This window comes from Temnothorax americanus, unplaced genomic scaffold, assembly GCF_048541705.1.
Source record: "Temnothorax americanus isolate GAGA-0224 unplaced genomic scaffold, ASM4854170v1 Scaffold10, whole genome shotgun sequence".
Taxonomy (NCBI): Eukaryota; Metazoa; Arthropoda; class Insecta; order Hymenoptera; family Formicidae; genus Temnothorax; species Temnothorax americanus.
In genome coordinates, this window is record NW_027509231.1 from 2,288,059 (window position 1) to 2,311,743 (window position 23,685).

General features: G+C 40.8%; 1 protein-coding gene and 1 long non-coding RNA gene across 2 annotated transcripts in view; one reads left to right on the forward strand and one right to left on the reverse strand.

Moving 5' to 3' along the window:
* LOC143899999 (uncharacterized) overlaps positions 1-4,573 on the reverse strand; it is a 65,730-nt gene extending 61,157 nt beyond the window's left edge. The window contains exon 1 of the mRNA XM_077410875.1: positions 2,853-4,573. Coding sequence (XP_077267001.1) covers positions 2,853-2,972 — 120 coding nt within the window. The 5' untranslated portion in view covers positions 2,973-4,573. The remainder of the gene's footprint in view (positions 1-2,852) is intronic.
* The window catches only part of LOC143900178 (uncharacterized), a 92,349-nt gene that overhangs the window by 63,474 nt on the left and 5,190 nt on the right, over positions 1-23,685 (forward strand). The window contains exons 3-4 of the long non-coding RNA XR_013257729.1: positions 22,554-22,797; positions 23,344-23,672. This is a non-coding gene — a long non-coding RNA (uncharacterized LOC143900178). The remainder of the gene's footprint in view (positions 1-22,553; positions 22,798-23,343; positions 23,673-23,685) is intronic.

A 23,685-nucleotide genomic window follows, 5' to 3' on the forward strand; every position in this document is an offset into this window, starting at 1 on the left:
CACGACGATTTAATTCATAACGACCACTTAACGCACCCTGCGTGATGTTCTAAGCCAGCGCGACTTTAATAACTTCACGCATCGTGTGCCCAAAAATAATCTGATGTATCGAGATCCATACATGTCGAATATTACGAGACATTGGTATTTCGACCAACGAATTGCATAGTTCCGCATCAAATAGAAATACTCGTAATAATTTGAATTAGCGTACTTCTCCACTTGATAATCTTGTATTCGAGCTGATCGGCTGGCATGACGTATATTTAACATTTTTTTTCTTAGTGGCGTTGTAGCGACGTCTCGCTGCGTATCGCTGCATCAGAGAATTACGCGCGCGGTAAAAAGTGGTTCATTTATTACGTGTACGGCTAATCTCGTGGGATTGGAATTACAAGTCTTGGACGCGCTCGGTTATAAATTATGACCGGCACTTAATGCACTCCGTATGTAACTATATACGTAAGCCGGAGCGGCTCGACAACTTCATAGAGGCAGCGTGCCGGGAACTCGTAATTGTTTTGAATTAACGATACTTTAAGCTGCGCCCAACTGCGAACCATTATGCGGTTCGTCCATAACGATTGTACCGTCCAATTGTAACACCAATTGTATGCCAGCTGTATACACCGCGCTAAAAAAAAGGTGATTTTAAAAAAAACTATTATTTTTACGTCCGACGTGATTTCGTGGTATTAGGAACTCGTTAGTTCGCGCTCGCGAATTTCGGTCTGTTTAATCACGTAAGGTCGCTTTTATTACTTTAAAAATAGTTGCGCAACGTTTTGAGCTAAAAGCAGTGGCATTTCGTGTACTACAAAAATGCAAATTTGCATACGTCCATTAACCGGTGAAATAAATTTCGGTAGTTTTTTTCGTTAAGGAAGAAATGGTTGACCTGCTTTTTGAGGCCACGACACACAGCGCCTGTTAAATCTGGTTTAATCAATGGACGTGCCATGTTGCACGTATATGCATATATACAGTGCGCGAACATATACATCACGCATACGAACGATACGGTAACAAGATTAGCGTTTTCCGATTTTCTTTTTAGAATGTATTTAAAATGCATGTTTAACGAACAAAGACTCGACTGATCAAATTAAAAAATTTGTTAGCTAAAAACCACATTTAAACTTTTAAATGTGAAACACGTTTATTATATATTCTCTGAAAACTTTTAATTCACCTATAATCTTAATTTTCGTCCGTTTGTACGATAAATATCGATGCTTTGACGTTAAAACGAACATCGTTCTTCCCGCCTCTTTGTTTAGATGTAAAATCTGTAGCCAAAGCAAATTGGGGGTTGGGCTCTGTACATACGCTTGAATGTAACACAAAGGTTCCCGTTTGAAGCTAAATATCACTGAGTTTAACGAGTCTTTTTTTCGACTACTCTTTTGTTTTCTTCCTTTGTTTATATATTATACGGTTACTATTTGTTCACTGATAGAACAAATGTTACTTTAAGAACGATTATTAATATTACACAATCAAATTAAAAGGGAAACACCGTAATCGGTCAGGGCTAGATCTTGATTGCCTATAATAATATTTTTGAATTTTAAGCGCAATTTCTCGCCTTGGCAAACCACGCGCCGTTACTTTCGGACATAACTTCACATAATTGAAATATTATTATAGGCAATCAGGATCCAGTCCTGTCCGATTACAACGTTTCCCTTGTGATCTGATCGTGTATCATGTACGGTCATATTTTCACTTGTTTATTATTAACACTACATTTATCAGGCCCGATATATTTGGATCGGCGTATCCGATTTATTGCAAACTGTGGTTTCAAGTTTTCTGTATTTTCTGATGATTGATTAAAAGGGGCTTATTTTCGCATTTTCGATTACACAGTTTAAATTCTCACGAGCGACCAATATAATGTTTATGAATAATTTAGGTACATTTATGACGCGTTTAATCATGTATGAAACGCACGTGTCAGACTAGGGCAAATTGGCACGGCGATATAATATTAACTGAATTTATCCTTATTTAATGAGAGGTGAAAATTAAACAAAATAATTAATTAATGTGAAATCAATGTGTCGCGCAGCAGTACGTGAAATCACGTTGACAAATTTCAATTACGCGCGTGTCTAATATCGCGAAAGTAATGGCGCGTTCGTACAACGACATTTTTCTTGTCCGATATTTGCGGCGAAAGTTATATTAAGGCAAATGCATGCCTGGCCGCCACGAGTGATGCTTATGACGCACCGGTGAATTATCGGCGGGCATCGGGTAATGCTCGTGACGGCGAACATAGTAAAAGTCTGATATATTATACCCGTTGCCGAGACATTTTATTCGAACGCTATATTGTGTATCTGTAACAACCGGACCAATGTCATTACACGTCGCAAAGAAAACACGGATCTTTCGTAATTATCATCCTTTTTCGTGCTCTCTAAATTGTCGGAGAAGAAAAAACGGGCGCGTTCTCCAAACGCTGCGTATCTCTGACAAGTGTCGAGGATAAGTTAAATTTACAACAGACCCGTAGAAGAGAAAAAAGTCTGTAATTACATAACTGTACTGCAGGAGAATATTAAAAATTACAAAGAATCAGAAGCTATTCGCACACACCGTCCTCCCCGGGATATTTTACGTAAGGAGGAAGCATTTTGCCGCGCGGCGTGCTCTATTTCCAATGTACAAATTGAAACAACGTACTCTGATGGAGCCATTTCACGCGGTGTAATGTATTTCTTCTTCTAAAATTATCCCAAGCGGGAGACGGGGCGCGCAAATATTTATTTTCACCCCGCACCCTATTATTTCTACCGTGTTTGCGAAACGATAGCGAGCAGTGAGAATGGCAGCGCACGTACCTTGTCGAGGTCCATCTCGTCTTGAGCATTGAGTTCTGGACAATTGAAGATCTTTGTATCGATGGCATTATCGCCCCTAGTCAGACCGGCGAATACCAACACCAACACGCACCACTTCATCGTGTTCACGTTAGATCCCGAACTAATTAACCGCGAGCCTTACAAAGTCCACTTACGATGGGCAATTATAATACAACGGCTTCCGCACCGCACGAACGCGCGCGTCAGAGCTCTCACTTTTTCCTACCGGTTCGGACGTCTCTACTTACGCGCGCGTATGTACGTTGCTCTTCCAGCACGCGAGTGCTTCAGTTACATCTGTTCAGGTCTATCACCGTTATCATCGACACCCTGTAATGCGTTTCAAAAGAGATTTCTACGGGTGCTCCTCACTTTCGTATTCTTTCATCGCCCTCGTCAAATGATATTTCAAAGTGATTCGAGTATTATTCTCTTCTCTTCTCGTGAGTCACGTTATGCTTCAGTCCTTATGCTCCTTTCTTTTTATTGAAAATGTAAAACGCTTCTTCGCGGCATAGCGATATCACAGTCGTGATCGCCGAGTTGACCAGGTCACGCGATTCCGCTCTCTCTCTCTCTCTCTCTCTCTCTCTCTCTCTCTCTCTCTCTCTCTCTTTTGCTCACTTGCCTGCGCCTTATCACTATTACACTATCTGCCCGTCCCGTTCTCGATGCCGAAGCGATTTAACTTAATGTCCAGCGCGCCTATAGGCCGCCCCGCTTTTGACCCGCGATAATCAACGCTCCTTCAGCGCATCGTGCTCGATCTCTCGCGATCTCTCACCGCTTCCAAGCACTTCAGTTTCCTTCAGATTCGCCCGCGGCTTACAGGGAAAATCGGAGTATCAGAGGAGTACGTGGAGAACCAACACCGAAAACTTTACGAGCGTCGCTTCTTCCAGATGTCCATCCTAAGTCGACGACTGTTTCTCGACTGTATGCGTGAAAATCTTCGGCTCTTTATTCGAGAAAACTCCTAAAGTGTGTTGTGTCACTTCGCCGGAGATTCCTCCTTCACCTGTCGAACGATTATATCGAGCGACGCGACAAGGGTCGCCGTTGACATGTAGCGATAGCTCCGAAATCCTACGAACGATTGCGCGGAGCTTCTCCCGTGGATGAGATCCTGGAAAGAGGATGGTTTTTCCGGAGGGTCTCCCCTCGCCGGACCCTCGTAGTAAAATCCCCAATAATCAAACCGGACGTTTCCGCCGACGGTTCTTCGGAGATAATTCCCGGAGATACGGGATAGAAATACCGTGGCGATGTAATCGAGAGAAACTCGAAGGCGAGCTCCGGCAATTCCGCGCGGAATGAAGTTCAGTTTCTCTCCCTCCGATCCGCGGGTTGGATTGCTGCACCGTCGTTTTCAATTTCCGTTTCGACCCTTCTTCTCGTGACTGCGAAAGCGAGCGGGCTTTCTCGGACAGTCGCAGTATCACATCAAGCGTATCCACCGGCGAGCGATAGACGGATAAATGGAGAGAGGAGACGTATGGGTTACCGTACCGTCTCGTTCCCGCCTCGCGTATTGCGTACGATCGCGTAACGCGATTCGCAACACGTCGCCGGCGCCGCGATGGTAGCCGCGCGATCTCCAGCAGGGAGGGATGTGTACGCGACGAAGTCGGAGGGCACTCTGACGTTCCAGCTGCTCTGTGCTGCGCTGGTCCTCGTTCGGCACAGCACGGCACGCCACGTCCGTCCTTCCTCCGTCGCGACGCTAGAACGAACGGAGCGAGAGAGAGAGAGAGAGAGAGAGAGAGAGAGAGAGAGAGAGAGAGAGAGAGAGAGAATGAGAGAGTGAGAGAGTGAGTGGGGAAAGCGGGGAATAACGACGGTGGGCGGAAGAGCGACGGAGGATTGTGAGGGAATTTGTGAAAACGGAGACAATATGAGATGGTCGACGGGACTGCGATACTCTCCGCCGTTCGCTGTGGGATTGTGGTCGTCTCGTGGAACCCCGTATCGCGCGATAAAGATGTTGCAAATTACGCGATACAAATGGGAAGGGATAAATGCTGATTGAGGGAAATAGAAATCGACCTGCGGACCTTTTGGAACTTTACCGATGCGCCCAATTCGCGAGAGAATTTGAGTTTTCTTAAAAAAAAAAATTTATTGTCGCTCTCTTCTGGTTTTAAAAATATAATTTTGTAAAGATACAGTTGTTATACCTTATACATGACAATTATATTTAAAAAATAGAGATTACCTTTCTTATAAGGTATTTTGCTTTAGAGATGAAAGATGCAAGCCTTTCTAAACCGAAGAGAATATTATTTCTGCGTTTCCTTCGCGCTGCTGAAAAGAAGTAATTTTAACTCAAACGATCTTACGACACACATGATCCATAAACATTAGGATAAGTGAAACATTTTTCTTTCCATATGAAGTCTTTTCCTCTTCCTTCCTTTTCCTTCTAATATGAAATCTTTTCCTTTTCGCGGATTTATTTCTAAAGAAATGACAGATAATTCAGGAACAATTCTCTCGCAGACTGTTCAAGTAATAAATTATGAGATATTAACACTAAAATTTTTAACGAATATTTCTTTACATAATTCCAATTTTTTGCACATTTACAATTCTTTCTTTGAGAAATGCACGAGAATGTAAGAAAGAAAAAAGATCACGTACGAAAAGGAAATTTTGCGAATATTTCGAGCTTCGATTTCGATAGAAACTTCTCCTTTTAAGCTTGCTACAATACCATCAGGATCGTATCGATCGTACCCCAAATCGTGCTCGTAGGACCGCAATGGTCGAATCGGGAATTTCTGAGCAAGATACGACTTTTGACTGACCAACATCTTAATATTTTACGCCTTGTTACACGTTATCGTTCGAAAAAATGCAAGCATACGAAAACTGAAAACTGACATTAATTTAAATATTTAACATTCAATCATGGAGCATTTGCATCTCCGAGATGTGTAATAATCGTTCCAGTCTCATCGAAAACTATGTCATCGGTCTTATAAAGAGCAATTCTCTTTATTCGCCCTCTCTATATTTGTCTTCATTTATTTAGTTGCATAATTTATCTTTAAAGTACGTGGTGATAATTTTGAATTTTCAAAGCTCAAAAAGCTTTTTACTCCCGAAAAAAATATGCTCTTGCATTTACATCCTTCTACTTAGGCGCATAAATATTCTTCTTTGCAATTGTAAACTTTCTGACTTTTCTTCTCTTTTACATAAAAGCGGTGCATAGTCTCTTGCACCTAATCGATGTCTAATTGCGCGGTCTAAGAGCGATAAGTATTTCAACAATTGTAATCGTTAAACTGGCAATTTTATACGGTTCGCGGCGCACAAGATGCAGCGAGGTCAAAAACGCGGAAAAACACTGCGGGTCTGTTACGAAATGCGCGAGCAATAACAGAAGTAAGAGAGGAAGGGAGCCGTGTACCGGAAACGAGGCGAGGAGAAGGACAGAAGCTCATCGTGAAGCGCGCAGATCGAGATAAAACGCGGGAGAAGTGAGGCAGGGAGCGCGGGGAACGGACGAACGGTGTCCATCGTGGTGACCGCATCGCTACAATGAGAGTTTAATTCGTTCATTGAGACCGCCGTATGGCGCAGCCCGCTGCGTGCTGCCATCGCTGATAGAGCAGCGAGACGAGATCGAGAGCGCCTGCGGGCCAAGATGTCCGGAACGTGGCGGAAGCCCCCATGGACCATCGTTCACCACAAGCGGTGGTGTAAAGCGTTTGAGCACATGTCTTCCCAAGTTTACTCGCTCTCCACACACCTGGGTACTGAAAGTAAAATACCGTTCACGTTCCTTACGGGGCAGCGCGCGTTTATACGGAGTTCATTTATGTTTAATGTATCCATGGACACGGACTCCCTTAGGAAGCGTCGAAGATCACATATCGCGCTGCTGCGCGCCGAGAGGTCTAATCGCATTTTCTAGCGCGAAATAATTACACGTTTTGTAATAATGCCATGGTTTATTTCTCATTTCGTAAATATATTAATTATATACATGTGTGATAGAATTCAAACACGTCGCGCGAAGCAAAATACTTGTTCAATAAACACGTAGAGCTACATGGGAAATGCGCGAGGGAGGAACTTCCTGTAATATCCAGCTTTTCGCTAATTAATTTGTAATCACCTGTATTTTTCTCTTGTCTTGTTTTTCTGATCCGTATTGAAATATTGCAGAAGCATCAAAGGATACCTTTTTCGTTTCTTTATCTTTTTCAAGATATTTGATATTAAAACATATCAATTGACTCTTTATGTGAGTACGGAAAAATATAGGATTAATATTTAAGAAATCTGATCGAAAATAGCCATCTTTTGTTCTAATAACTGACAATAATAAATATGTCAGATTTAGGATGAAAATAAGAATAATAGAAATCGAAAATAATCGGAGTTGATCGTTCTCGCGAATTTATTTATATTTACACGAGCAAGACTTATTAGCGACTCTTTAACGACTTTATTGCACCAGGCGGTCTACTCTGTGGACTCGTTAGGCAGTATCGTTGTCGTTGCGTAACTTTTTTACCATATAGTATACTTGCGCAACGACGGCATAACGATAACGATACTGCATGATGAGTTACAGAATAGGCCCCCAGATCGACCTTCACTTTTTGAAATACATTTTTAAGATTGGATACATATATCCGTACATATACACTTAAGCGTGTTTATTTCTAATTTTAAGAGAACTCGCAAATGTCGCATTACTACAAATAATTTTTTGCGAACATAAAAAATTTAACATTAAGCTATAAAAATGTTAAAGTTACAAATATTGAGCTATTTCTGTCATTAATTAAATAGAAGAAATTGCTATTTTGCTTCAGCGACTTAATTGAATCCAACATTTTAGCTGAATTACTAATAAAACATATATTTTATTTAAATAACAATCATTTTTTTTAATGGCTAAATGGTGCTGACTAGTGCAAAGGTATAAATAAAATTCTTTACATTCGTTATTAAACAGTTAAACATGTCCCACAAAAATTTGTACGTTATAATACTTGGAATTTACAGCAATACAAAACATTCAAAATATTGGAAAAATTTCAGAACATGAAATATTTTTATGCTGTAGAATTAATCTAGACATTTAGACTGTTGTGATATATTGATTTAAAAAATGGTGTTCGTTACTTTAAAAAAATATATCGTTTTCTAGCGCTTGTTACGAGATAATTGATGTACTCGCGATACAGTAACTTTGTTAAGTTAAAGTTAAAGTTACTTCTCAAGTAAAAAGAAAACACAGAGTTGAAGTGTAATATCATCCTAATTTCCACCATTCGCGGCTTATGGCATTATTAATTCTCCTCGCTTCAGAGACGTCACGAATTCTCAGTGGAGAACTATACTCCGAAGTTGTTAGCCCGTACTTACCGGAATGACGTGCTGTCAGTCTTGCTCTCCAAGGAGATCGATTGTTAACTCGGCGTTCGCAGCCCATTCCTTTTTGCTGGTCGACCACGTTTCATAAGTTTCACGAATATAAGTATGACTAATCGACGCGAGCGAAGATGCATGGCTCGTGAAAATAATTATTTGCGTGTCGTGCAGCGCGACAATGACCGGAAGTTTTGCAGTTCAATTTTTGTATACTCATATCTCGCGCACACCTACCCCTTTTTAATCTTCTTTCTGGCTTTACAACGATTACAAACACATAAAAAATTAAAATTAAACGGCGCATTTGAACATAATATATCGTCCGGCTGTATTTCTCTCTCTCTCTCTCTCTCTCTCTCTCTCTCTCTCTCTCTCTCTCTCTCTCGTTGAAGTAATAATTTTTTGAAAGTTCAACTAAAATATGAATAAGGAATTAAGTTAAACGCGCTGCGTGTGTTTGAGCGGCACAATTTTGTTGCACCGGACTATTTGTCACGTGTTAAATATTTATGTGTCATACGCGCGGTGCAGTCAAACACGGCGTATTTACTAATGATATTCGATGAGAATACAAAGCATCGGTATCGATCAATACCGAATTACGTTCCATCATCGAATGCTCCGTCATACGCGCTTTAGCGTGAATATTTATACGCAATTTCATATTTTACACTTGCCCATTTCGTAACAGACGAGTCTAGAATTACAAGCTTCACCGAATGCTAATTAGAAGGGGCACATCTCATGCATATATTTTTTCTCGACTTCTCCGCGTTTCTGAAAAGGTATATAAATCAGTACGGTAAGGATAAACTTTTTCGTCGCGCTTTCCCCCTCATCGTCGTGGAACTATTCAACGCGGAATTTATAATGATTAGGTATATACAACATCGCAAACATGCGATGTAAACACGGGGTAACTCGATCGCTTATCGAAATTACGGCAAGAGTATGAAAAGCATGAAAATATATGATAAGCTCGTTACGCGCTCTTCGAAATTTCGCTCGCTAATCCCTCGTCGAAATGCACTTTTTGCTTGCATTTCGCACAAGTGGATTAATTAAAGTAGGAGGAGATTATCAACTGCGCCGAGTACCATTAAGACAATTTTAATAAAATACGGGAATGTTATGCGCGAGCATTAACCGGGGGGGGGGTGAGACTCGTAACGAGAACGTCACTAATTTTTTTCCCCGGAGAAGAGGATCTTCTGTTAAATAAGGCACTTCAGTGCAATTTGATTAGCCGAAGGCTAATTGTAAGATATATATAATTTTACATTCAAATCTAGTTAACGCGCGCGGACATTATAAATAATTAAATTTACAGTTTTAACTAGCAGTGAGCGCGACGCGTCTGCCAAAAGTAGCAAATTCAAATCTCTCTCCCGGTACATTTATTTGCGCATAGCGCAAATCGCTTATCCCGCCTGTCAGAATGTTATCAAATGCGCCCGGATATCGTGTACGTACGGGGGTACCAATTAACTGCACGAAATACACGGCGCCGCGCCGGCATACGCGATATTTCCTTTAACGTTAATGAACGTTCGCGGTACGGACGGACGAATTATTAATTGTTGCGTTTAGTTTAAAAATTATGCTCGGCGGTTAAATATTTGCCGTTACTACTGGAAAATGTAACTCGCGGAATCAAAACGCGCCTCGCACATTCACGATTTACCCGCTAATGAAAGCTAAAGTTTTGTCAGACAATACTCGCGGGACCATTCACTTCATTTCCGTTATTACGCAAGCTCGCTGCGATAAATCTGCTTGTTTTCATTATTATACCGAACAAAATACTCGCGCTGGGGATCCACAAAGCGCGCTCATCATTGTAACGTTATCCCTTCTTTGATTTAGCGATAATTTTATCAACGCGAAAAAATGTAGTCTGTATATTAATTAGCGTACAGCATTGTATGTACTTAAGGAAATTTATCTCGAGATAGAGCAATTATTATTATACAAAAATGTTTTATGAGAGTCTGCGTGAAAAAGCCGCGGAATAGTAATGATAACATAACAGAGTGTTTCAAAGAGCATTTTGAAACTGGTTTCCACCGCGTTGTATGTATAACGTTATGGACATTCGTCTCCGTTACTTTCCACGATATTTTCACCGTAATAAAATTACGCGCCGCGCGTTGCTCCTCATTTTTCCGCTCGTGAATTAATACATATTGCGGTAGGTAAATATGTATCAAAACACACTTTTCCCGTAGGAAAATTGTGACATATATAGGTACTCGGAGGCGGGAACTCGCGTTAAAGTAGATTTAAAAATACAGCATCCACAATCGGTCGGTCAATTGCTTGACACTTTAATGAACCGCAAAGAGAGGGAAAGACGAGAGAGAAAAGAAAATCGCGATGCGGTTAAGTCTACTTGTTTCGGTCGAAACTCGGCGAATCTTTTTACGTAATACCAACGAGCGAGAGAACGTGCAAAAGAAAGGAACAATGATTATTTCTCCGTAAGTCCGCGACGACGGCGTGAAATAAGAGCGAGACAGCGCAGTAACTTGCTCGCTGAAACGTGCCGCGTCGGCGTTGCAGCAAGTAGTACGAGTCGGCGACGGGCCCGGCCATTACCGCCAACGAAGAACGAGAAGGATAACGGCGGATCGTTCTCTCGCTTAAATTAAACTCGACGATATCTTCGACTTCGCCATCCCGTCCCGTCCCCCCTTTTTAATTTCGACAATACCCCGAGCTAGAGGAGGATCCCCAGGTTCGAGTTAACGAACGAGTAACCGAATCGACGTATCCTCCGAGTGAATGTGAAACGGGCTCTGAGCGTTTAAGATATATGCGAAGTGAGAGAACGTACGTTTATATATCGTGAGATCAAGATAGGATTATTTCAGAACCCGAACAGACTGCTCACGATAGATTTCCATATTTACGACTTTCCGCGGAAGCAAAAAAGTCGAAAAAGCGCTTGCGGTTCTGTATTTCGCGAGTAAAATTTATAATTGTTTTATTTTAAAAAGAGATCATTTATTTACGTATATTACGTATGTATATATGTTATATACTGCGTAAGAGAGGTAGTTTGAATCAACGGCTTCTTGTTCTCTCCGTTTCAGTTACGCAGTATTATTAATGAGAAATTAACTTTAATGCTCATTGGAATTGATAAGAGTTTTAATTATCTATTTATTGCATCAACGTTAGTTTTAAACAGACAGCTCCGTGGTTAATAATTAAATTAATTGGCAAGATTGCGTCATGATTTCTTTAATTCCGTTTAAATAATTATCAATTCACAACACGCGTATATATAGTGCATTAAATATTACAAACTATAAATTATAAAGGGAATAACTAAACACATTTTCTTCTTGTTAATTTGCATTGAAAGAAAAGATAATGTATCTCTTAATAATAATATTATCTCCTAATAAAAATATTATTTTTTAATGACTTATATTTTAGCCAACTCGCTTGAGTGATTGATAATAAGAAAGTTTTAATACACTTAAGTTTCCATATACATAATAGAGAACCTTATGCTTCAATTAACTTGAAATTTAACAGAATTTAATCAAAATCTACTGATTAAAATATGTTATAATGGAAATTAGAAAGCTCTGATAAATGTTAATTTCTTTCGACTTGTGTTTGTTTAGGAAAAAAAAACTGACTTAATAACGCAAGAAATGCGTTATTAAAAAATAACGATGTTTGAGTGGAACGATTGAATGGAGCGTCGTTATATTTCGTACTTTACTTCTTACAGCAGAAGTTCTGATTATTCTAATTACGAAATAAATTACGTTGGCGTATGTTTTGAAATAGCACTCTGCGGAATTTGAATCGGAAATTCCGCGATTCTCGTAAAAATATCGATCGATTCGGCGCGCGGGGGCGGCGTTCGACCAACTCCATGAATAAATTTACATCCATCGAACCGAGAAGTCTCTACTTTTCTAATTGCAATCTCGCTTATTTGCTCGACACGTCGGCGCTTCCGCCGTATCGGGACACGAAGCGGGGAGCGTGTGTATGCACGCTTGCTAATATTTTAATAGTCATGACGGTAGCGCCAGGCGGGCTATAGCTGCCATTGTCGATGACGAGAAGGGATTTTATCGACGTGTTGACTTTACCGCCATTTCGCCGGGCTGCCGACTACCGGGTCAATCGCACCGTGAAAATCGGATATGACGTTTGCTCTGCTCGCTATCGCGAGTGTTCCCGGCAGCCAATCAGAGTCATATTACGCGAAAGTTCGTACGCGAAATCACGGTACATCCAACGGAGCGTAGACCGCATTCGTGATCTTTCTCGCGAATTATATGGTGGAGTAGAAGCGACCTAAAAAAAAAAAGAAAGTGGTAGTATTATACCTCGAAAAAACCTAAGTAACAAGTGGTAGATCTTTATATCTCGAAAAATCTCGAAAAAATCTAAGCAGTAGTATCTTTATTTCCGAAAAATTATAACCCAAGTGATACACGTCACAAAATTATGTTACCTTATCAAAAAGAAGAGTCGCGCTTCAAGTGATCTATTACAATTACAAAAAAGAAATGATATCTCTTTAAGTTAGAGCGCCAATTACAAAGAGAACATGTATATTGCCTCAAAAAATAATTGTTGCACTACATTGAAAAATCTTTACATTGTGTCAATTAGAAAAGAATGTATAATAACAATTTTATAAGATTAAAAAATTTTATTTAAATTTAACAAGGGAATACAAGATATTTAAATACAAAGTTATTTACATGTGTATTTTTTAATGGCCACAAAGAATTACAGAAGTAACAGTACAAAATAAAAATATTTTATTAAAATACATAAATTTTTTTTGTAAAAAAACTTGGCGCTGCTAGCCTTTTTAATAAAAAAAAAAAAAAAATAAATAAAAATAATTCAGAGAAGAATACAATGGGAGTAATATTAAATGATTATCAGCGTGGATGTGGGAGTGAGTGATATGGGTGTGCGTGACTACGCGGACGGCGGATAATGCGGCTTATAATTAAGTATAGAATAAGTTTATTTATTTATTTAAAATTTCGAGGTCTAGCAGCGCCAAGTTTTTTTACAAGAAAAATTTATGTATTTTAATAAAATATTTTTATTTTGTACTGTTACTTCTGTAATTCTTTGTGGCCATTAAAAAATACACATGTAAATAACTTTGTATTTAAATATCTTGTATTCCCTTGTTAAATTTAAATAAAATTTTTTAATCTTATAAAATTGTTATTATACATTCTTTTCTAATTGACACAATGTAAAGATTTTTCAATGTAGTGCAACAATTATTTTTTGAGGCAATATACATGTTCTCTCTGTAATTGGCGCTCTAACTTAAAGAGATATCATTTCTTTTTTGTAATTGTAATAGATCACTTGAAGCGCGACTCTTCTTTTTGATAAGGTAACATAATTTTGTGACGTGTATCACTTGGGTTATAATTTTTCGGAAATAAAGATACTACTGCTTAGATTTTTTCGAGATTTTTCGAGATATAAAGATCTACCACTTGTTACTTAGGTTTTTTCGAGGTATAATACTACCACTTTCTTTTTTTTTTTAGGTAACAACATATACACTACTATACGTGTACTTGGCGCCTTTTTTTACCTTTTTTTAAAAAAGGTAATTTTGTGCGGATATCACGCCTTTTTGTAGTATATTACGCATTGTATAAACAGTATGTACAGGATAAAGCTATTTGGAGGTATAATACTACCACTTTGTTTTTTTCGAGGTAACAACATAACAGGGTAACAACATAATACATATACACTATTATGCGTGTAACTGGCGCTCATTTTACCTTTTTTTTAAAAAGGTCATTTTGTACGGATATCACGCCTTTTTGTAGTGTTACGCAACTTAATCTTGTAAACAATATATCTTATAATTTCATAAACCGTATATAATACAAGGTATGAAGCTAAAAGTGTTACGGACTATTATTTCTAAAGAAAACAACAATTTAATATTTTGCTCAGTTTTTTAAAAATAATAATCTGTAACCCTTTTAGTTGTACACCTTGTATATATTTTTCAATTTTAACATAAAACATAATCGCAATAAAGCATGATTAATGTTAATAAGTCGTTAACTGTAAAATTCTTTATTTATTTTTATTTGCGTGTCTTACTGAATGTTGTTCGCAACTGTATATGTACCGATATCTTCAGGTATCGATATTTTTGATAATTATTTTTACGTCAGACATAATTTTAATTCATCCAATTTTTATTATGTCTAAACATAATTTTTGTCCAATTTTTATTATGTCTAGACATAATTTTAATTCAGCGATTTTTATTATGTCATGACATAATTTTAATTCTGCCGCTAGGGAAATTTTAAGTCGATTTTTATGAATCAAGCTTGAATTCAATGTTTAGGTGTCCCAGGTTGCCGATGACGAGGTCCACATAGCGCGCTCTATAGTTTTCGGTGTCCAGGTGTATTAATACCTTGAATTTGATGGCCACGTGTTCCAAGTTGCCGATGACGAGGTCCACATAGTGCGCTTCATAGTTTTCGGTGTCTACATGTATTAATACCTCGAATTCGATATCTACGTGTCCTACATTGGGTGCGTTCAGCCGATACTTTGCTAGCCTAGCAATCGTGAGCAGTCGCTCGTTTTCGCTCGTTTCCTCTTTTTTGACTTACTGGATTAAAAAGAGAAGAAACGAGCAAAAACGAGCAACTGCTCACTATTGCTAGGCTAGCGGAATATCGGCTAAACGCACCCATTCAGATTTAAAGTTATTAATACACCTAGACACCAAAAACTATGAAGCGCATTATGTGGACCTCGTCATCAGCAACCTGGGACACCTAGACATCAATTTCAAGGTATTAATACACGTAGACACCGAAAACTACGGAGCGCAATATGTGGACCTTGTCATCGGCAACCTGGGACACCTAGACATCGAATTCAACATATTATTACACCTGGACACCGAAAACTACGAAGCGCACTATGTGGACCTCGTCATCGGCAACCTGGGACACGTAGACATCAAATTCAACGTACGATTACACCTGGACACCGGAAACTATGAAGCGCACTATCTGGATCCCGTCATCGGCAACCTGGGATACGTGGACATCGAATTCAAAATATTAATACACGTAGACACCGAAAACTACGGAGCGCACTATGTGGATCTTGTCATCGGCAACCTGGGACACCTAGACATCGAATTCAACGTACAATTACACCTGGACACCGAAAACTATGAAGCGCACTATCTGGATCTCGTCATCGGCAACCTGGGACACGTGAACATCAAATTCGAGGTATTATTACACCTAGACACCGAAAACTACGGAGCGCGATATCTGGACCTAGTCATCGGCACCCTGCCAACCCTACACATCGCAGTCATCGTACGATTACACCTGGACACCGAAAACTATGAAGCGCATTATCTGGATCCCGTCATCGGCAACCTGGGACTCGTGGACATCGAATTCAAAATATTAATAAACGTAGACACCAAAAACTACGGAGCGCACTATGTAAACCTTGTCATCGGCAACCTGGGACACCTAGACATCGCATTCAACGTACGATTACACCTGGACACCGAAAACTATGAAGCGCATTATCTGGATCCCGTCATCGGCAACCTGGGACACGTGGACATCGAATTCAAGATATTAATACACGTAGACACCAAAAACTACGGAGCGCACTGTGTGGACCTCGTCATCGGCAACCTGGGACACGTAGACATCGCATTCCACGTACGATTACACCTGGACACCGAAAACTATGAAGCGCATTATCTGGATCCCGTCATCGGCAACCTGGGACACGTGGACATCGAATTCAAAATATTAATACACGTAGACACCAAAAACTACGGAGCGCACTATGTGGACCTCGTCATCGGCAACCTGGGACACGTAAACATCGAATTCAACGTATTATTACACCTGGACACCGAAATCTATGAAGCGCATTATCTGGATCCCGTCATCGGCAACCTGGGACACGTGGACATCGAATTCAAGATATTAATACACGTAGACACCAAAAACTACGGAGCGCACTATGTGGACCTCGTCATCGGCAACCTGGGACACGTAGACATCGAATTCAACGTATTATTACACCTGGACACCGAAAACTATAAAGCGCACTATCTGGATCCCGTCATCGGCAACCTGGGACACGTGGACATCGAATTCAACGTACGATTACACCTGGACACCGAAAACTACGAAGCGCACTGTGTGGACCTCGTCATCGGCAACCTGGGACACGTGGACATCGAATTCAACGTATTATTACACCTGGACACCGAAAACTACGAAGCGCACTGTGTGGACCTCGTCATCGGCAACCTGGGACACGTGAACATTGAATTCAAGGTATTAATACACGTAGACACCGAAAACTACGGAGCGCACTATGTGGACCTTGTCATCGGCAACCTGGGACACCTAGACATCGCATTCCACGTACGATTACACCTGGACACCGAAAACTATGAAGCGCATTATCTGGATCCCGTCATCGGCAACCTGGGACACGTGGACATCGAATTCAAAATATTAATACACGTAGACACCAAAAACTACGGAGCGCACTATGTGGACCTCGTCATCGGCAACCTGGGACACGTAAACATCGAATTCAACGTATTATTACACCTGGACACCGAAATCTATGAAGCGCATTATCTGGATCCCGTCATCGGCAACCTGGGACACGTGGACATCGAATTCAAGATATTAATACACGTAGACACCAAAAACTACGGAGCGCACTATGTGGACCTCGTCATCGGCAACCTGGGACACGTAGACATCGAATTCAACGTATTATTACACCTGGACACCGAAAACTATAAAGCGCACTATCTGGACCTTGTCATCGGCAACCTGGGATACATAGACATCAAATTCAAGCTTGATTCATAAGAATCGACTTAAAAATTCCCTAGCGGCACTTTCTGCCAAGCATAGAGAACCTACTTTTCCGTTGACTCAATATTTATTATATATATACCTAATTTACCTAAATAGAAATCTTCCTTCTGACCGATAAGTCTATCGACCTAATTTCGAAATACGCGCGCGATATCGAAACTGGCGATACCTGCGCCGCCAGCGTCGAAAAAGTGAAAAGGACGTTTCTCTGATAATCATAATAATATTGAATGAGAGCGTTAGGAGTATCTTAAAAATAAATTTTCACATTTGGACTTTGCGTCGCAATATCTCCGCTCGTAAGGCACGTAGCGGAATATTATGAGAGAAACCCCCCCCTAATTGGACCCCAAGCTATCGATCAAGCCTACTTAGAACTTGATCCGTTCACTCGTTATCGAGATCTCAACATCTCGGGTACTCGCAACCCGTCGCGTCGCGTAAAAGAGTCACGGTCGGTCTCGCTCCGCGTGTACTTGGCGCGAGACACTACCGTGTCTCTTGATAAGTAAACTCCATCCTTCATTGTTCCACTTTTACAGCATCGTTTTTAATCATGCATTTTTTCATCCGCTCGGACTTAATCTTTTTTTAATGAAAAATAAATCTAGAAAGATTAACATTTATCGGGACTTTCCGATTTTCATTATTAATAAATGAACTTTTATTATTAACATAAATGAGTTTTAAATTAAAATTCACTTGATATTTATTTGAAATTTAATGAAGAGTTATATTACGTGGGAAAAATTTAATTTACCGAAACTTTTTTACTTTTATATAATTATGCGAACTGTTAGCTGACTTAAGCGTCAATCATAAAAAAATAACGTTATTATTTAAAATATATATTATTTTCTCTTGTAATGCAAATTAGATTAAAGGAAAAACGTTCAATCGTTTGCTTTATAATATAATTTTTTCCTAAACCTTTTGCTGTAGTAAATTTAAAACAATCTTGATCTATCTATTTTCATCCACGGTTCTCTCTTTTTTAAATAAGTCTTTTCTAAATATCTAATTTCAATAAATTTATTATTATAGAAATGTATGTAATAATATCATTCGTAGTCAATTTTCAATAGATTTTCGACACACTTCGATCCGCCATTTATCGCAATACTCTATCGCTATTGTTCTAACTGATCTTTAGCATTCTGCACTAGATCTTGTAACAGTTTTTCGAAACGCCGCGTGTCTTTGACGACCTCGCCTTGGTCGTCAGCCCGCAGACCGTAAAGTGTTAAAGCCAGCGGAAAACTACCGAGTTAGATCCGACAAATGCTAATACTTCTCCGGCGCGAAATCCGCCGTTTAATCCCGGAAATCCTCCGCGACGAGAATGCGCGCGGAGGTATCTTACCGATTTTCCGGTGGCGCGGCTCCTTTAAATTTTTCCGCACACAATGGTCTCTTACGGGAGTCAATAAATTTACTTTTCCATTTAACTTAGCGGCGCGCTAGACACAAGCGCCGAGTTTTAAACCGGGTCGCTGTAAGGAAGGAAAGGAGGAAGTATACCCTACGACGATTGTGAGCGAGTGTCAATAGCCAACGCGCAAATACCCGGACAAACAGCCGGCGCGGAACGAGAAAACATTTTCGGCAACGGCTCACGGTCCAGGAAGCTGTCTTTCTCTCTCTCTCTCTCTCTCTCTCTCTCTCTCTTTCTCTTACTCTCTGCGCCGCTCTCCGGGTGCCGTCCTTCACGGTAAACACGATCCTCGTCCGTCAAGTATACCCGAGAGATAAGCTGGAAAATACGGCGGCGGCGCACCCTTAACGCACCCGCACTCGAGATACCACGACTCGGCACGAAAAACTAATGTATTATGTATTTATTTATTTCTCCCCCGCGTCGTGCGGGGAGCCCGAGATCCGGCGTACGGTAATGAATTATGCATCTTGATAAGGTGCCTCACCGAGCTATGCGTATATGCGCGAAAAGCTTCGTGATTAGACAATGGAAACGCGCTCGAGCCGTGAGCCGTGAACTCGAGGAATCGAGAAGCGGGTAAAACCGTCGCCCCGGTTATTGCGCGGACGTAGAAACGAAAAATCTCATTCGCGAGTATGAATCACGCCTCGCGATAAGATTTACTGTACTTCGAATTCCGATAGTAATATGCATAAATATATCTGGTGTTTCTGCCGGGTTGTCGATCACGCTGTCGTTCCATTTTAGTTTCGATTCGCGTCGTCAAGGTGGACAAAAAAAATCCTTCCAAAAATTAATTTTCGGATAGAAGAGAGTGCGGTATTATGGAATTCGCTGGTGAAAACTGAAACAACGCGGTTCTCCTACGCGGCGCGGCAACGCACGAACGAAAAGAGAGAAATTTGAAAAATTCGATCGTCCCTTTGAAGAGACTCTCGGCGCACGCTGCACCAGCGCGAATAACTTTGTCGCGCGACCGATTTGATGCAACGGGGGAAAAAAAAAGGAGAAGAAGTCGACGCGCGGGCGGACGCGACGGGTAGAAGTGCGGCGGAAACTTGGAAGTGGGTCGCCCGAAAGTCGCGCGAAACCCCCTCCGAAGTAGATCGGCAGGGGCGATGCGCGATAATTAATATCAGTTTAGCGGCAACTTTGGAGGATGCAATAAGTTAATAAGCGGAGCCGCCCGCGAAGTTTCGTACCCGCGATCGAGCATCCGACTCGAGGCCCCGACGGGAGTCTGAGCGCGCGCTGTCTTTAGCCACTTACACACCCCCTTACCCGCGCACATACACGCGAATATTGCGGATAGCATCACGACCGCGGTCGTTGGGGGCCGTGCTCCCAGTGCGGTGCTCCACGGGTCGGGGAAAGATCTCGGGTTTCGTTCCAAACTGAGCGAAAATTGAGAGTAATCATGGAGATTGCTGCCTTTATCAAGGTGCTCTCTCTCTCTCTCTCTCTCTCTCTCTCTCGGGAATTTCGGAAATCGCGCTCGTCTCTCGTCGTTTCCCGGGATTTTGGAATGCTCCCGTCTCGTGGACACCGTGTTTTCCGTTGTTACCAAGTTGGTTACGGCGTCAGACGAGCCGTGGAGGGTAGAGCGGGAGGTAGCGCGCTCACGCAGCAGGAATCTCCACTCTCGGATCGGAGCTACCCCGCAGGCATGCTTATCAGCCTCACGGGTTCTGCCAAACTATTGCTCGCATCCTTCGCAACCGATATCCCTCTCCTTGCCTCCCTTCTCTTTATCTGTCCGTCTGTCTGCTGACTTATCTATCTCTCTACTTCTCCCGATTAGCGCCGTGGTATTGATCAGAATGCTTCCCGGAAGTCTTGCTCGCGTCCTATATCAAACTTGACGCTTCTCAACCCCAAGGGGGTTGTATTCGCAACGTAACGCATTTGCGAAATTATTACTTATTTTACCCAAAAAAATCATACTGATTTACTTATTTATATATTATTTTTATTTATTATATATATAATTAACAATTTTTTTTTACCACTCGCGCTATAAGACAATTCCGGCTGTACTTCGGGATGATATAAAATCGTTACATTTTTTAGATGCCGCTGTGCACTTACCAAAAATTTCGGGATTACGAATTTTCGGAGCATCGCGTGCTCGCGAATTTTACCGTTGCAAAAGCTAAAACAACTAAATTCCTGTTTATTTGGAATGCGTGAAAATAACGGGCGATAACGAGCCCGCGCGAGCTGCTAGAAAAGCAGCTAAGCGGGGCTTGGCATAGATGGATATGCAAAGGTGCGAACTGCAAGGCGAGAACAATCACAAAGCTTGTCGGACGTACCGTTGGGCCCGACGTGTCGCTAATAGGTAAACACACGTGCATAAACATACCCTTAGTCGCGGAAGATGTATATGTGCGCTTAGGAGCTTGCCTATACGTTCGAACCGGTCCAGATACCGAAATTACATCGAGGGAACGTCAAACTTCCGCAGAAATCTCGGATGATTAAAGCCAATAATCGGGTATTTACGTACGATATACGCAAAGAGATCGAGGAATAAATTCAAATTCGAAATCTACAAAAGACATTCTGATATTTTAATTCCAATTATAAAGTTACAACAAGCGCAACAAGCCGTTCGCTACATGGTAAACTTGCGACTACTATTGTTCATTCTGTTCCGCGTTGCGACATCCTGCAATTTTTTTTAGTTCAATTTCTTTGCAGAAAAAACAAAACGCTCATATAGGCAAATCGGTATCTGTCCAGCCACAAGGAACGTTTCCGAAAACACGACACTGTATAAATATTGATTTTGTATAGTTTATTCCCCTCGTAAAAGTGATAAGCACCGAGTTTGCATTCAAGGAATAATCTTTTTCAGTTCAATCATTATTTTCAATTCCAAATTCAATACCCTCCACGCACTAATCTGATATTTCCAAGTTTTAAATTTAAATTTTTATATGCTTTTAGAGATAGAAAATAAAAGAAAAATTACACATCAAAATCATACCGGTGGACACGGACCATTGATAATTTTAACGAATAATTATTTTAACTTGTCCACAGAAATTTGTAGTTTAAACAATTAGATTTAATTAATTAAATTATTAAAGGTCTATTTGCATTTTTGTGAGAGTAATTCGGTTGAATGTATAATTTTCAATTTATACCCGAGGAAAAATTTAATTTTATTTGACTAATAAAAATCATTGTATATGTGAATTTTTTATCATCGCAAATTATCTCGACTCGCACTCGCTTGAAATTAATGGGATATTTGGCATTCTGGCATTCCGGCAGTTGTGTAACATTAGTCGATCAAACAGCCATTCATTTTCGGTGATTGACACTTCATGGCTTTTATCCCTCCCGCTAATAATTTATTAAACGAATTCATCTAATTATAGATTCTTCTTTGGGATGGTCTTTTTATATAAGCGAGAACTTAAACCCTCTCTTTATCTTAGCTCCCCCCGGCTTCATCTCAGCTTATTTCGATCACTTTTTCAGTTCAAAAGCATCCATTATGTCCAGTTCTGCTGGTGACTTCGCATTAACGACTCGACACGTAACGTCATATAATACTTCAAACGGCGTCGTTATATAAGACAATCAGTAGAAAAAGGAGGGGATGTAAAAATCGCCATTTTTCACCCTCAACGGGAACCTTTGAAACATGCTTTGTTACCTTATTTGAGGTTGAAAAAAAGAAAGAAATAATACTCTTTTCACTAGGAAACTGCGGGAAATATTTTAGAAGCGATAATGAATGTCTTTGTGAAGCGTGTGTCAAAATAGCGTTGAGGGCGAAAAATGGCGATTTTTACACCCCCTCCTTTGCAATTAGCGAAAATTCGATAAAAACTACAAACATCCTTTTTATACTACGAGGAACGAAGACTGATATTTCATGTAACTTTACGGAAGACTCACACTTTCCGATGAGCGAGAGATTTTGACGAGCCCACACTTGTCAAAGATTAACGTTCCACCGATACGTCGCCGATTGTTCCATATTCGGACGATTCATGGATGCTGTCTGGCCTATATGCCGATGTGGATATTCGGCGATGATTGACTCACGTGCCATCGCCATGGCGATGGTGGAGCCGGTGGAGGCACCCGAGCCTCTACAACGTTCAATGCGTGGCACGTGACGGGACGTGGAAAGGTAACAAGGATTTAATCGAGCGGGGGTGGATACCAACGAGCGTGGGTGTTTGTGCGTGGGTGCATTTAATATCTTGCGGCGAGGAGACTAAAGCCGGAAACTCGCAATTAGTTACCTCAATTTCCGTTTCGTTTAATTGTGCCGCTACCGCGGACGCGGCGATATACGTGGACGACGCAAAGGAAGATATTGCCGAATTAATTCTGAATTATCGATAAATTACGCGCGGAGTATCGCAAAATTATAGGGCGCGCGATTCGAGACGGAAAACAATTCCCATAAAGAGGATTTATCTCTAAGTAGAAATTGAAAATGACCATCAGCACAGCCTCATTTTAGTTAAATCCAAAAAAGCTCTAAACTAAACTCATTTAATTAGATCTAAAAATCTCCATGAACGTGTATAAGTCAAAGTAGTCATTTATTAAAATTATCGATCGTCCACTGATGATTCACGCATAATAATCCTTCCTCCATTATTATTTTTAAGAACGTACAACAATTTAAGGTACAATTTTATCGCGAGAAAATGTCTTTGTTTCGCAGAAAAATTTTTTCAACGATATTTTATGACTGGCCAATTCATTGATATACGCGGCGGGGCAAAAGCTGGGCGTATCGACCATCGCGCGATCGAGGCTCGCCTTCGAAAACGGTGCGCGGCAGTCATTAAAATCGAGCGAGAAGGACGACAAAACCTTCGCTGCACAATGGCCCTCCCGCGGTAAGCCCTATATAGAGAGCCCGTTGGAGTTCGGAGAAGGACCCGTCCTCAGGAAGTCGAGGTCGGAGACGGGAAAGAGATAACAAACCGTTCGTTCAATGGCGTCGGCTTCTGGGACAAGACTCTGAGAACGCCATCGTCGAAATAGAAGGTATCTCGAGTCT